Source organism: Ochotona curzoniae, unplaced genomic scaffold (genome assembly GCF_017591425.1).
Source record: "Ochotona curzoniae isolate NIBS_2020 unplaced genomic scaffold, NIBS_Ocur_1.0 scaffold_4506, whole genome shotgun sequence".
NCBI classification, from domain to species: Eukaryota; Metazoa; Chordata; class Mammalia; order Lagomorpha; family Ochotonidae; genus Ochotona; species Ochotona curzoniae.
The window spans coordinates 16,244,848-16,260,707 of NW_024467119.1; the positions used below are offsets into that span (position 1 = coordinate 16,244,848).

At 39.1% G+C, this 15,860-nt stretch overlaps 1 protein-coding gene across 1 annotated transcript; it reads left to right on the forward strand.

Annotated features, from left to right (window-relative positions):
* The first annotated feature begins 793 nt into the window (after nucleotides 1-793).
* Nucleotides 794-15,098, forward strand: ENAM (enamelin). The gene is made up of 8 exons (XM_040967127.1): nucleotides 794-847; nucleotides 2,018-2,086; nucleotides 2,206-2,250; nucleotides 2,946-2,987; nucleotides 6,675-6,935; nucleotides 7,877-7,939; nucleotides 9,232-9,324; nucleotides 12,258-15,098. Exons 1-8 carry the CDS (start codon nucleotides 794-796, stop codon nucleotides 15,096-15,098), a joined length of 3,468 nt encoding a protein of 1,155 aa, XP_040823061.1.
* Nucleotides 15,099-15,860: the final 762 nt, after the last annotated feature.

A 15,860-nucleotide genomic window follows, 5' to 3' on the forward strand; every position in this document is an offset into this window, starting at 1 on the left:
TTTTCTTACACCTGATTGGTTGTGCACATCTACAACAGTGCTTAAATGTGACCTTGCTGTGCCAAGCTTTCTGACAAGGAGCGATCTTTTTATTTTAAGCCCTGTGGGTACTGAACATGACTATCTCCATGAAGAATTTTTGTTTTGTTATTAAGAAATAAATGTGTGTTTCTCCTTGAGCTTGCCCAACCTTCAGCAGTTTAGTCATTTTCATAACAGACTGTTAAGAATGCATTTCCAAGACAGGCCAGCAAAGTTCAAGTAGAAATTATTTTTGACATATTGCTGCTTCTAATGCACTGGGTGAGTATATGGGATTATCAATCTGGGTAAAATCATGCCAAATAATGTACTTAATTCGTAGATGTTGATTTCCTTAGTGCCTTCCTTGATGTCAAAGGTATAATCATTGGCTTGCAGACCAATCTTTGCACAAAGCCTGAGCCTCTTCTGTTTATTAGGTTTATTTGCTTTTCTTAAAGTTTTCTTCCAACCTATTTATACCTCTTTTAAAATGGTGCTTTTATGCATCTCATGACAGAGAAGTCCATCTTCATCAACACTGCGCTCTACAAGTGTCTGTGATTGTATCACTTTCTCCTTTAACTTTTTTCCCTAATCTCAAAATGACAGACTAAGCTTGATTTTGAGAGCAGATGAAGGAATTAGTACAATATGTGCCACCTTCCAGCTGAAGCTTTACTAGTTATTTCATGTGTTTCATTTTCATATTTGAGTTTATCATCATATGAAATATTTTTCATTAAAGGCTTATGAAAATCCTGGTGAAAAGATGTTGCTGCTTCAACACAGGAATGGAGTCCCTTTTCCTGAACTAGATAACTTGGTAAGTACTTTCTTTCTGTCTGCCCTCTAGATTTAGCCATTAAGCTAGATATCATTAGGAGGACACTTGAAAGTACAAACCACTATTTTAAAAAGTCAGAAAAAACGAAGGGGATCTGTGTTCACAGGTGAGACACAAGAGGGAAGAACTTACACAGTCACTGTACTTCCTACTGATTCTTACAAGTGTTGTCCTTAATCCTCCAGTCATGCATTTCATCCAATCACATACTTGTGGAGATGGGAAGGAGCTTAAGTCATTCAACACAATACATTAATATGGCAAGTGACAAAATGAATGGCATGTTATACTTGCCAAATAAGGCCACATCTTCCTACTTGAGCATGCAACGTATCAAGAATCTTTGATACACACAGTAGAGGTGAAAGGGATGAGCAAGCAAGAAGTAAATTAAACAACTCAAAGTTGCCCAAAATCTTGAGCCATATTCCTAGAAATGCTTATTCTATTTTTTTCCTAGAAATATTTAGAAAGGAAAATTTTTATTAGCATTTTCTATAATAGCTTCTTTGTATCGCTTTCCTAATTACAATCTGTTATTTATCTAACAAGTAGATGAAACTCACATTTCTGATCTCTTTCTTCCTATTTTCCTGATCAGTCCTTGTACAAAAGTGATTTTTAAAGGGTAAAGTAATAATGCTAACAAACTGTAGATAAAAGAAGGAAAAGTGAAATTCTGCAATATTTGTTTAGTTATGAAAAGGCTTTATGAATGGATGCCCAGATTTCAGAAAGCAGTATGAATTTCTGATTTCAGAGAGTTTATCCATGGATTCAGAGATTACTCTACACAGTGAATGTAATTGACCATAAATGTGCCATCCTAAACCAATGCAACAGTTAGAAACTTAAAACCACAAATACTCCTAGATTTTGGCAGCCTCATAATTTGCCGTTTTCAACATTCTTGCAATGTGAACTAGCATCTCCAGCATCACTGTCCCCCCACCTTTTTTTAAATCTGATCCTTTGTTCAACTTGGAATAGTATCAGGTAGTAACTACATAACTCTTTATAAACATCAAGGCACTAAAGCTGCAGTGAGTTGCTGTCCTCTCCTCCACAAGACAAAAACCTAGATGAAGACAGAGGGTCCTAGTACAATTATTTCACAGTCCAAAAATAAAATTGAGATTTGTGTTTCAGGTGCCGAGTGGAAGAATGAAGATTCTGCTGGTCTTGCTAGGTGTTCTTGGTAATTCCATGGCTATGCCAGTGAGTATTTTTCAAATAGTAGGCTTTCTCTTTCTGTCCTGTCATTGCATAACTCGGGGACAAGTGTTGAGCTCATTTCACTTGTTCTACATTTGTCACTGATACGCTCTCACTTTCAGATGCACATGCCCCGGATGCCTGGATACAGCAGTAAAAGTGAGGAGGTATGTATGCTCAGGGTCAGGGGAGGAGTGTTCTAGAGTCTCTTTCTAGAAGTTCATTTAAAAACAGAATATCAGCAAACTTTCTATTATGTAAAGTTTCTCATGGGAGACACAAGGGAGGAGAGCTGAAAGCCTTAAACTCCAATTCAAAACAAAGTAATAATTCCCCGGTGTTGTCCTATACGTGTGCTTCTTGCTCATTTTCAAGGTAAATGTGGATATACGTTAAATTAGTCAACATTAGATTTTTTGCTAATTTTCTTAGCTATCAGAGGTAACCACTATACCAAGAATTTATAGAAGCAGATATTTAAGCATATAAATATCTTTCACATAATGCATATTGGGGGGTTATTAGTCAAACAAATCAGAAAGAAGAATCATCTTGTAATCGAATTGTCTGTGTCCATTCCAGAACTCGAAATGAACAGAGTATTCAAAAATTTCACAGTGGATCTTTTATATGGACAGTAATTCTTCTCAAAATAAAAATCTAATTTAAGATTAAAATCTGACTTTAAAAATTAAAATGCCTTAAAAGTCTTGATAGGAATACATATTTTAAACTTGTGTATAACTAGTGAAAGACCATAGAACCACTTGATTTAAAACCAGGAATAAAACTTATGATTTGTGAGTTGATTGAATCAAGCATGTTCCCTTTCTGCCATTTTAACAGATTCCTTTACTTACAGATGATGCGGTATGGCCCGTATCCCTTCATGAACTATCCACACGTAAGTTCCTCTGTATCTTATTTCTGAGGATTTCTGGTTTACATCCACATAGCTGCATTCTAAGGTTTATCTTGTTAACATAGACATCAATAGCTAGATCCATGTTTTATTTACAATAGAATAACTGTTTTCAGGAGGAAAAATCATTTCACTTGTCCTTTCACACCAAAATTTCCCCCTTATTATTACTGTACTTTATTACTCCAAATCATTTAATAATTATAAGAGCTCTTTATAGCTAGGAAAAATCGGTTCTGGGAAAGGACCACAAGTAAAGACCACAAATGTAACATAATAAGTGCAATCTGGGAAGTAAATTTTATTTGGATTACTTTAAGAACATTAAAATTGGGAAATCAATCTTAATCTTATTTAGCCAAATCTGAGCTGTCCTTGTGCTTGTGTGCTGATTTTTGGAACAAGATGATCAAGTTTCAGTTGGATTTTTTTTCACACAACATAACTCTCAAAGTCTCATGGTAACAGAACCATATAACATTTGGTTTCTACAGCATGATCATAACGGCCATTTTGGCAGAAAAAAATGAAGGACTTCTTCAATTTTCTCTTAATTCTGTCCACTTTAGTCACTCTATTTAAAGATCCTGGTTTTAAAAAATCATTATCATCATTATTGCTTACAACATCAATGGCTAGGATGAAATCAAGCCTGGTGAGCGCATTTACACCATGGGAATAGGCAGATGTGACAGACCGGGATACTCCACCTCTCAGTTCCTGGTCAGCTATTATACTCTGACAAGCTCACCACCAATGGTGTATGCTGCTATTTTTAGCCAATCACTAACAAAAACATGAGGAGGGTGGGGAGAGGCTTGAATTATGAATCCTTATACCTAGGTTCTAGTCCAGCTTTTCTATTGGCTGCTTGTCCCTGGCAATTAATCCAGTTTTTTCCTGAGTTTTCTCAACTTATGAGTCTGATGAAATCTTCATGACATATTTGGAAGAGGCATTTTGAGAATAAAACTTTAATGCTTCTTTATGAAAGAATATTAAAAATTGAAAGTTCTAGACCCATAAAAAGGATAATAGACGCTTGGTCACAAGTGTAGTCAGTATTATGGGAATGTAAATATTTGGTTCCTCAAATCCAGATTAATAAATAGAAAGTTTAGAAAGGAGAAAAAGTTCTCCAAGGAGACCTTTTAGCTGTAAGAATTTTATTTGACTTTTCATTTATGATCCATATCATGCCAGGTTTTGGAGTCTACGTGCTAGCAGTCATTCCTGGACCTTCGCTTTTTTCCTCCAGTCCTTCTCATACATGGCTAATGTTGTTGTTTGTTTGTTTGTTTGTTTTTGCAAAGTTCTCATTCCATGCATCCTTCTCCTTCCCTTTCCACTGCCTGGAACTTGACTCAGACTTTCCCCTTAGAGCTCTATTTGCTCCTCCTAGTCCTAACCCAGTGTAGCTGCTCTACAAGAATCTTGTTTACAGATAATCACGTTCAGAGTCTCCAACTTGTCTTTTAAAAGTTGTGCTTTGCAACCTGGTCCCTGCCAAACCCGCCATCCTCAGCATCTTCTCTGAAACTCAGAAGGCCTATTCTTTTCCACAGTCACACCTTGCCATGCTGCCCACCTACAAGGAATGTCTTCCCTTTCTGCCCTTCCATGTAACTGTCAGTTTGCTGTCACCTTTGAAGTCTTCACATAATACTTATTTTATTGTACTGTTATGAATGTGCTCTTTCCATCCAGTTTATAAGAGGCAGAAGGACAAGAACTGCACTGTGTATTACTCTTTGGGCTGGTATATAATTTAGTATTTGATAGTATTTTTAAAAGATTTATTTTTATTGAAAAGGCCGATACAGAAAAGAGGAGAGACAGAGAGGAAGATCTTCCGGCCAGAGCTGAGCTGATCCTAAGCCAGGAGCCTTGAGCCTCTTCCGGGTCTCTCACATGGGTGCAGGGTCCCAAGGCTTTGGATCATCCTCAACTGCTTTCCTAGGCCAAAAGCAGGAAGCTGGGTGGGAAGTAGGTCTGCCGGGATTAGAATCAGCACCCATATGGTATCCTGGTGAATTCAAGGCGATGGCTTTAGCCACTAGGCTACCGTACCAGGCCCTAGAACAATCCTTCCTCATGCAGCCATTGGAATAAGACCTAAGGTCCTTTCCAGATTAGAAGTTTTTATCTAGATAAAAATTTAACCTGCTATACTGTAAGATAAATAGATTTTGTTCATTGTAGTTCAGTAATGACACCAAACACTACCCATTAAATGGGAAGGAAACTTGTTAGTATAAACATGCTCACTTTTACTTACTGTAGCTTGTGCTCTAAAAGATTTTATAAAAGTCAGTTCTTCATTAAAGTGTGCTTATAAATAAAATATAAAGAATAATCCTGGGTGGGGCTTCTCCCTTTATCTTCCACTTTACCCGAGACACAGAAAACAAAAGCAATGACGTGGAAACAATAATCTTAACCACTTTCCTGTAGCCCTTGACCCTTTTTGCCCTAATCATCTATGGAAAGATTGTCAAAAATAAAGGAGGAAAAAAGAAGAATGACAAAAAAATCATAATCTTCGATTTCTTCTTCCTTACTGACATAACTTTTAAGCCCTCATTCTTGGTTTTAATGATTAACTGTAATTTGAAATTTTTATCAACTTAATTTTTACAAAATCCTGAATCTTAAGATATAAAATTTTAATTCCATCAACTCCCCAAAAATTTACATTATATTCTAGGTACACTACTCAATAGTAAGAGACTGATTAATAAAGAGTGGAGGTAAGAGAGGGGTATTAAACCAGGAGAGAAATGTTCAAATGAAGAGTGATGTTGTCACACTGAGTTCAATTCATAGATTAGAACGTTTATTTATAATTACCATTGCTCCCCTTGTTCTTTGCTCTATTTTGATTGAGGCTGTTTGGGCTGTGTATAACCTCTATTTTCTATATTTTATCTTTTTCTTTTTTGGCTTTTCTCTCCTTTTTCAGCTTGATAATAAGTCACCCGGGTTTTGCATTTAACATCAAATTCCCTGTGACCTGGCTTGTGCATATCTGAGTCACATTTCCAGAATAAGAAAATAATCAAATTCTTTTTTGTTTTTTTTTTCTTTTCACTGAGGTCAAACCTGATTTCTATCAATGAAAACCAGTGTATATATTTTTTAAATTTTATTTTGGGTGATGTTACATAGTTGATCAGGGTGGAAAGGATCAAGGGTTAGGGAAAAGTGGGAGTGGTCATTGTTTCCAAATTTTCTGTTTCTAGGGGGAGGGAGTAAGTAAGGGGACCAGCCATACCCAGCCTCCAGCTGCCCCAGTACCCAGGGATGGGGAATGGCCACCTGGTATCAACTTATGGTGACGATGTGATATATGCTCCAAGAGTTCTGCCCAGGTGGTTTTGATAGTTCTGAAATGCTCTTGATCTCACCATCAAATTCTTAAACTGCAATTTTTCATCTAATTCTACCTCTTAGTTATATTTAGTTATTTGGTTTCCTAGAAGAGTAAAGCTTCATTTTGTAAGACAACAATGAAAGAAGCTCTGCCTAAAAATTTTGGAGTTTCCATTACTAAAGTGTTCCAAATCCATAAAAAATTTAAATTCTTGGGCTGAGCTTTGGAGACTGATGCTAAAAGATGGCAGGAACCAGCCTCTAATGTAATTTCTGTGCCTTGTGCTCCTCCTCCAGATGCCACCAATGGGCCCTTATGGAAACGGTTTCCCATTCCCTCAGCAGTTCCCACCATACCAGATGCCTATGTGGCCTCAGCCACCACCTAACATGTGGCCCCCACCAAAACCCGCAGGATTCCGACGCCAGAGCAATACTGACCAAGCCCAAGACACCGAGAACCCCAACCAGCCTCCAGCAGAAAAGCCACCAGTAAAAGACCCTGCGCAGCAGCCAACTACTCCAACTCCAGCCAAAGAAGAAGCACAGCCAACTCAGGTGAGGCTTACATGACCTAAGTTACCAAGGGATTCAAAGGGATTCAGGAATCATTGGTAACCCCCACTTAACACTTCCTCACAACATATATTGCTATTATGTAGCAATGCAATATTTAGTTTGACATTTATCCAAACTGCCTGGAAAGTCAATTCCAGCTTTGGCTCAAAAGTACCCAACATCCTAGCCTCAAAGAATCTCCTTCTAAAATACAGAGTCAAAGTGGTACAATCACATGAGGACTAGTCTAAAAGCCAACAAAGGTTCAAGTTCTATTCCCAGCTTGTATTGTTTACATGATCTTCATCAAGTCATTTCTCCCAATACGGGAGACTAAACTAGATGATCTATAAGTCCCTTGCAGATCTATGATCTAAAACATTGCTCTGAAATTAGCACTGCTTCTACTATCTCAGGATAACGTAAGTATAGTCCTGATGTGAAACAAGAGTTGCAAATGATTTCTCCAGATCTCTTCTTGTGTGGATCCTTAAAAGTAAATGAGTTTTAGCTGTGCATTATCAGACACTATCATAGATGCAGAAAACACAAAACTGGATAAAAATTATAGTCATATACTCCTAGGTTGGGATCCTGGTTTCAATCATTCCCCTGCCTTGAGATTTAGGGAAAGTGATGTAACTTCTTTCAACCTCAAATTCTTAGATAAAATGAGAATGATAGCAGTATGTAACTTCTACTATTATGTGAGTATTGAATGAATTTAACTATATAAGATGTTCAGCACAGTCCTTGGGATGTGAGTGTTCAGCATTATAAATTCTACTATTGTTATCATTTTTATCATTATACATTAAACAAAGTTTAATGCAAAAGGGAATATAGCCCACATAAGATTCAAATAATTGTATTTAGTTTATTTATTTTGTTTTTCATTTATTTTGCTCACTTTCACATAAACTCTGATTCTTCCTCTCTAGGCATATCCACCCTTCAACAATGGATTATTTCCCTATCAACAACCACCATGGCCATTCCCACCTGTGAGAATTTTTTTCTTTACATTGGAAGTAAAAAAGTTAATCTTAGCATGTGATAGCTTAAGTTAATATCAGTTAATACACTAATAGAATGCCATATATGAATCAATAGAGGATATATAACAAAATCATATCAGTCATTATGTAGGAGAAAGGTAAAGAATTTTCAAATGAATTTTTTACACAGACTAATTTATGGCAGGAACCCAGATTACATCACAAAAAGCTACCAATAGCCTAGTAAATAAATTATTGTCAAAAGATTATACTGATTTATTACTATTTCTCCACTTTCCTAAGAGATTAGAAAGCACAATGAGGATTGGGACAAAATGGAGTTTGAAAATTCTGAGATGAGCTGTGATTAGACTAAGATCTTCTAACATATCTTGTTGAATAAAGCCATGTATATATCATCATAAATAATCCCTTCAGATTATGTTTAAAATAATTCCCAAAGACCTTGTTAATGTTTAAAATTATTGCAATCAATTATAAAACTGAAAGTCGGCCACAGACATTAGGATATGAAAGACAAATGTGGACATTTAGCCAGCAGTTAAGACACTGGTTATGATGCCCATGTCTCCTATGACGTACCTGGGTCCAGTACCTGCCTGTAGCGCCTCCCTGGAACTTCCTGCTAATGCAGGCCGTGGGAGGCATCAGTGAGGACTGAGGTCGCTGGTTCTGTCACCTGTGTAAGACGCCTGGGTTGTGTTTTCAGCTCGTGACTTCAGCATGCAGGCATTTGGAAAATGAAGCAGAAGATGGGAGTGTGTGTGTGTGTGTGTGTGTGTGTGTGTGTGTGTGTGTGAAAGAGAAAGAGAGAGAGAGAAATAGAGGAGTAAAATAATTTTTAAGAAACATTTGTAATATTATTTAATCGCTATTGTTACATGTCCTAACGTGGTTGGTTTTGTTACAATGATGTTGAAATTTCTCTCTCCTCCCACCTTCCCCACCACCACCACCTACCCCATCACCATGTCTGTGCATGAAGTTGAAGGGCAAGGAGGGGAGAAGTGCTGGTGGGTGTTGGAGGTGATGGGGTGAGGTGACCCTTAGACCTACAGCCACACCAGGGATTTTGAATGGAATAAGCCAGGAACCAGCTGGCATCTTTATTTTTACCTTTATTGACCAATGGATTATAACTCTTAGTACTTGAATTGTGAAGCTAATGACTTACAGGCTTCAACAGTGCAATTACCCAGCCGTTGGTTTGAGCTAGTTTAAAACAACTTAAACATACAAAGCACTGTCTTGTGTTCATTGTGTTTTTCGCCTTGCAGAGGATGCCACCGCCGATGCCACCACCAATGCCACCGCCGATGCCACCACCGCCACCACCAGGTTATGGACGCCTCAGTAATGAAGAAGGTGGGGTAAGTAACCAGCATTCCCATCTGGAACTACAATCCAATGGTTTCCTCTTTGCGACCCACATCTAATATGATGGTTATAGCCTAACACATAAAACTCTTAGTCAAGCTCCCAAGATTAAAGAAAAATTGAAAAATAAAGACAGTGACCTAAAATACAATCTGTTACATCATTTCTCCTGCTCCACATGTATGGAAATCTCCAAGACACTTTATCAAGGTTGATGTTGGACTCTAGACAGTGATAAGTAGAAAAATGAAGTGTGAGCAGGTTTTCCTCAGAGGGGAACCAAATAATCATCTAACCTCTCCCTTGTTCACATAAATTAAAAGTCAGAAAAGGGAAATTAATATTCTATTTCACTTATTGAGCTAGTGGATATAAACTGAACTCAGAACTCACATCTTCAAAGACCCTGTCCAATTGCCTTTTTCATATAGCAATGAAAAGAATCAAGTGTATATCACCAAATGATACACCTGGAATATAGTCTGATACTGTCATCCAAAACAGCCACTTAAGTGACTCTGACACAGTGCTCCAGCCTCAGAACTTACTCTCTCTTTCCTCCTAAATGTGTGGTATGTCTTCAGTGAGATACAGGGACCCAATAGGTTGGCAGGTGGACAGTGCTAATTTTTTTTTTAAATAATGACATTGAAATATATCACTAATCATATAAGATGCCTTCAAAAATATCATTATGCAATACCTCCAAATAAAAATGATTCAGCTAACTGTATGCAACATAGAAATTTTCACAAACATAATGTAAGAAAGGAAAGCAGAGTAATCTAAGCACTTGGCACAGGTATGAAGAAGTTAAATTCTTCCTCTTGGGGTACTGCCTTACTTCCTTACTGATGTTGGAGATCACTTCACTTATCTCATCTGCCACTGGGGATGAAAACATTTTTGCTCCCGATTGTACCTGTTTTCAAAGAAAAAACTAAATGACCTGCATGCCTAACAAATGTCTAACAAAGTGACAGAGTTCATGATGATGAGGTCATCTGTTACATGAAAATATGCTAAGCACTTCCAACTGTGGTAGGTGCTGGAAAGCAATGGTGAATAACTTAACAATTTCATTCAAAAAGTTTCCCTGGGCAAAACCCAGAGAAGTATGAAACTGAAGTCCAGTGGGACGGTGATTATGACCAAAGTCTGTACTGCTGTCAGTGGAGCCCAGTTTTAGCCAACATGGGTCAGGACAAAGAGGTAGCAGTCAAGCTGAGTTCTGAAGAGAAATCAAGTTTGCCATGTGACATAAACACATGGGTCAGAGAAGATTAGATGTAGAGAAGCCATGAGTATAAAGGCACTAAAGCATGAAGAGAATCTCCAGAAGACTAACAGTTGTTGTTTCAACTTATGTAAAGTACAGGAGAGAATAAATAAGGCTGAACAGAATTATTTTGACCTAGATACTTATTAAACACTGTCATATGTAACAATTAGGCACTTGCTAAGTACCAGCCATTGAGCTTTACATTTTGATCATACATTGCATCCTCATGACAATCTGTAAAGTTGATACTATTTTCTTTAAGATTTATTTTATTTTTATTGGAAAGGCAGATTTACAGAGAAGGAGAGACAGAGAGAAATATCTTCTATCTGATGGTTCATTCCCCAAATGACTGCAAAGGCTGGAGTTGAGCTAATCCAAAGCCAGGAGCCAGGAGCTTTTTCCAGGTCTTCCATACAGGTGCAGAGTCCCAAGGCTTTGGCCCATCCTCTACTGCTTTCCCAGGCAACAAGCAGGGAGATGGATGGGAAGCAGAGCAGATAGGATGTGAACTGGCACCCACATGGGATCCCAGCACATGCAAGGAAAGGATTTAGCCACTGACCCATCACAACGGGGGCTGATATTATTTTCTTATTAGCTCCATATTGCAAATGAATATGTAGATTGACCCGAAGTCACACTCCTAATACTAATAGCATAAGGATTTTTAACCCCTATCTTTCTTGTATCCCACTGTTCAGCACCAAGATGTATTGCTTGATCATGCTAAGGGGTTTGGAGTTTATCCAATAAGATAAGAGAAACTTTAAAAACAAACTAAAGAGGAAAGTGGCAGGAGTCCCGCATATCTACTCCCAGCCCCCACTGCTGTGATAGGAGTGGAAAGGCAAGAGTGAAAGATCTGGTAGAGAGATGATCTAGTTAATAATCCATCAAAACCCAGGAAAGATTCAGAATAATAATAATAGATTCAGAACACTATTGAAATCGTTTAGTACTAAGGATAAACACCAAGGGAACAAGGATGACAGCTTAGATTCCGTAGGAAGTGGTAGCTAATTATCTAGGAACATAAAGGGGACAGCAGAAACCTAGGAAACTGAGTGAAGACTGATGAAATTTGCTTAGACATAAGTTATCAGACGAAGGGGCTTAGGGGACATGGGCCCAGTCCTGGATGCTCTCAACTGCACCTACTCATGAGGCCTTTAGTGGAGCTGTTTTGGTACCTCATTTCCACAAGAGTGTCATGGGCAATAGTCATATCTTTGGGGGTCATAAGCATTTGTCTCTATGAAAAGCATTAGCATGCAAAAGATATTCAAGGGAGGTATGTAAAATGAGAACAAAAAAAATGAAAACAGAGGATGGACCTCCTTAAAGAAGGCTTCATTTTTAGGATCCAGCCTAGGAAGACAAAAGTAGAAGTAGAAAGTAAAACAAAGTAGAAGTAGAAGTGAAACAAATTCCCAGACAAGAAAAACAAAAGGCAGTAGAGTCACACAAACCAAGAAGGTACACTTCTCAAAGGAGTAGAGTTTTGAGAAAATATATAACCAATGGTGCTAAAAGAAGCATGTGATTCATCAAATTCCCCTATTATATTTTTAAAAAAGAAACCCAGGTAACATCATGGGGGAAGCCAAGAGTAAGTATTGATTTCCAACTTCTTTCCTGCAGAATCCTTACTTTGGATATTTTGGATATCATGGCTTTGGGGGCCGCCCTCCTTATTACTCAGAAGAAATGTATGATGATATTGAAAAACCCAAAGAAGAAGATCCTCCTAAAGCAGAGAGTCCATCAACAGAGCCCTCAGCAAATGCAACAGTAAACGAGACAAATTCTACCCAACCAGGTGGGAATGACACCAGCCCAACAGGAAATGGTGTCCCAGGACAGAACACTGGGAATAACCCAACAGCTCAGAATGGAGTCAACCCATCCCCTACAGTTAATACTTCAGGCCAGGGAGCACCCAGAAGTCAATTCCCATGGAGACCAAGTCAGCCAAATATTTATGAAAATTACCCAAATCACAACACCCGAAATTTCCCTTCAGGAAGACAGTGGCATCACACTGGTACTGCTGTTGGCCAGAGACCAAATGGGCCTTTTTACCGAAATGAGCAAGTTCAAAAGAATTCTCAATGGAATTCCTTTGCTTGGGAAAACAAACAAGCAACACATCCAGGAAATCCAACTTCTCACAAAACTTTTCTTTCCACTTCAAGAGGCTATTATACTAATAATGCAGGAAAACCAGTAAACTTTAGAAAAAGGCCTCAGGGGCCAAATAAAAATGTTGTGGTAACCAATATTGTCCCACTGGATCCCAACCAAGGTAGTGTTGGCTACAGTGAAAAAGTACAGAATCCAGCAGATAAGCAAGTGGGTCAGAAAGAAAGGACTGTTGTTCCTACAAAAGATACAGTCAGCCTCTGGAGGAACTCTCACCCTCATGGCGGAGTGAATAAACCCAATTATAAACTGCCACACCCTATAGGCAACACACCAGGCCCCAACTTTAATTCTATTGGTCAACAAGAAAATCCTTATTCCCCAGCAGGAGACTCCAGAAGAGTTCCAAATTCTGGTGTACAAATCCAAAACCAGAATTTGCCCAATGGCATTATTTTAGAGCCAAAAATAACTCCATATGCACCAGAAACTAGTCAGCCAAAATTAAAGTATAAAACGTATCAGCCTCTATACCCTGAAGGGATCCCTGCTCCCACCAGAGAACATTTTCCTGCTGGAAGAAATACATGGAATCACCGAGATATCTCTCCACCCTTTAAAGGAATTCCTACGTGGGAAGAACGTTTACCTACTCCTACTCCTCCTCTTCCTCCTTCCCATGGCTCCAGAGGAAGTGTTTTCTTTCATGAATACAGCCCCTATAATCCTAGTGCAAATCCACCTTACCTAAGTAGCAACACCTGGGGTGAGATAGTTGATTCTCCTAGTAGTATACGGCAACCAGAACATCCACAGTCCCCGTTGAATACTCCAGAACAGAAAAAGATTGTTCCTTATAATGAAAAGGACCCTATTGATCCAATTGGAGATGAAATTTTTCAAAGGCAAAGTACATGGGATGAGGAAGAGTCAAGCTTGAAAAGAGCCCCAACAGGTAGGCAGTATGAAGGTAAGCAACACACTTCCAATCAACCAAAGCAGTATCTCCCCTATCCTGTAGATAGGCCATCAAAACCCAGGGAGGATTTGCCCTCTAATGGGTTCTACCCATGGAATCCAGATGAGAATTTCTCCTATAATACAGGTTTCACTGTATCCCCACCTGTGAACACCAAGGGTTATACCAACAATGGTGTTGGACAACAAGGAAGTACTGTTTTTCCTTCATGGAACTCCTGGGACTACAATATTCAAACCCAAGGTCAAAAAGAAAAAGAGCCATATTATAACAGAAACTTCTGGAATCAGGCAACAAATTTACATGAAGTCTCAACTACTGTACCAAACCTGAAGGAGACTCAGCTCTACTACAGTAATTCCCTAACCAGTCTTCAGAAAAACCCAACCTGGCATGAAGGCAAGCATTTGAACTATGGCATGCAAATTGCTGGGTTGAATTCACCAGGGAGAGAATATTTGGCTTATCCAGACTTAATCACTCAAAGTGACCCATCAAGTCAAAAAGAAACCTACATGTTTCGCCAAAGCCAGGGCAGTTCCTGCTGTACTGGAGGCTCCACAGTGCTCAAGGACAATCCACTGTCCCTCCAAGTCTCAACTTCATCTCATGGTCTTGCACCAGAGGAGAAACCCAGCACTTCTCTGCATCCAGAAGGTAGTCATACCAATCACCCCAGTTTTATTGTCTCCCCAGCAAGCACCCTACCTGGCCAAAGAAACAGTTCTGAGAACAGACTGCCTGGAGAGAGCCAAAACCCAAATTCGTTCAGAGCTGATGTGTCCACTCTGAGAAGGAGCACTCGATGTTCTCTGAAGAACCAACTGGGCCAACTGGAAATTACATCTGTTCCTGAAGCCAGTTCCCCTCAGTCCAAGAATACACCTTGTCTCAAAAATGACCTGGGAGAAGATGGGGGCAATGTTGTGGGACAAATGTCTGAAGGCAATCAGCTCAATGAAATAACGGTTGCCCTTACACCTAAGCAGCTCGTGATCAGCACACCTAATGAAGATCCCAAGTCAGAAGGCATCAAGACTGAAGTCCAAGAAAACGACAAGGAGAAACAACAGGAATCCCCAAGCATCTTGCGTGTACCATGTTTTGGCTCCAAATTAGCAAACCATCACTCTGCCAGCACTGGAGCTCCATCCACCAGTGGAAGACAAGACCGAATTGATGGGGATCTAATTATGCCTACTGGAAGTCCTGGTACATCTGTTGGGTTACCTACTGGGGAACAATTTAAACATACAAATATAGACTCACCTAATGCAGATGAACGCACTTCATATGAGTCCTTTCAAATAGGAACCAATCCACAGGACCAGATACAAGACTGCTTATTGATTCAGGCATAGGGATTATCTCAACCAAGCATTCTTGGGGAAATGAATATAACAGACATTCAATACTAATGGTTTCCAAACATTTTTCCCAAGACTTCATTATCTGACCCTTCTAGTGACCTTTAAGTTTTTCTCTCTGTAGGAATAACAACACTAGGGCAAACATTGTGGATTAAGTTAAGACTTGGGATGCTGGCATCCCATATCAGAGTGCTTGGGATTGAGTCCCGCCTCTGCTTCTGACCCAGCTTCGTGCTAATGTATAGCCTCAAATACTTAGTTCCCTGCCACTCATGTTGGAGACCTGGATAGAGTGTCTAACTCTTGGCTTTGGTCTGACCCAATCCCAGCTGTTGTGGGCTTTGGGGGAACACATCAGTGAATTGCTCTATCTCCTCTCTTGCCTTCCCTTTCTGTGTGTGTGTGTGTGTGTGTGTGTGTGAGAGAGAGAGAGAGAGAGAGAGAGAGAGAGAGAGAGAGAGAGGTATTATTTCTTTCAAATAAATAAGCTTTCAAAAAAAAAAGTAATGACCCAATTCAAGTTAATGAGATTAGACCTGGGGCGGGGAGCTATATCCAACACTATCACAAATTAGCACACATCTAAGGTTGGAAGGCTGTGACCACTCATGGCTTGAAATACAGAAACCACCTACCTGGTTTAGTTTCTTTTTTCTGCTTTTTCTGCTAAAGTTCCATACTTACAACATTGTCTGACTTTTCCTAGACTCAGAGATGAGTGTCCCATTTTGCACATGAAGAAATTCATGCTGG

What these genes read in the sequence shown, in the direction of transcription:
- ENAM (XM_040967127.1), top strand. Translation starts at nt 794, where the DNA reads ATGTTGCTGCTTCAACACAGGAATGGAGTCCCTTTTCCTGAACTAGAT. An exon ending in GTAATTCCATGGCTATGCCA is followed by an intron (nt 2,087 to 2,205) that starts GTGAGTATTTTT and finishes TCTCACTTTCAG; the next exon opens with ATGCACATGCCCCGGATGCC. An exon ending in ACAGCAGTAAAAGTGAGGAG is followed by an intron (nt 2,251 to 2,945) that starts GTATGTATGCTC and finishes CTTTACTTACAG; the next exon opens with ATGATGCGGTATGGCCCGTA.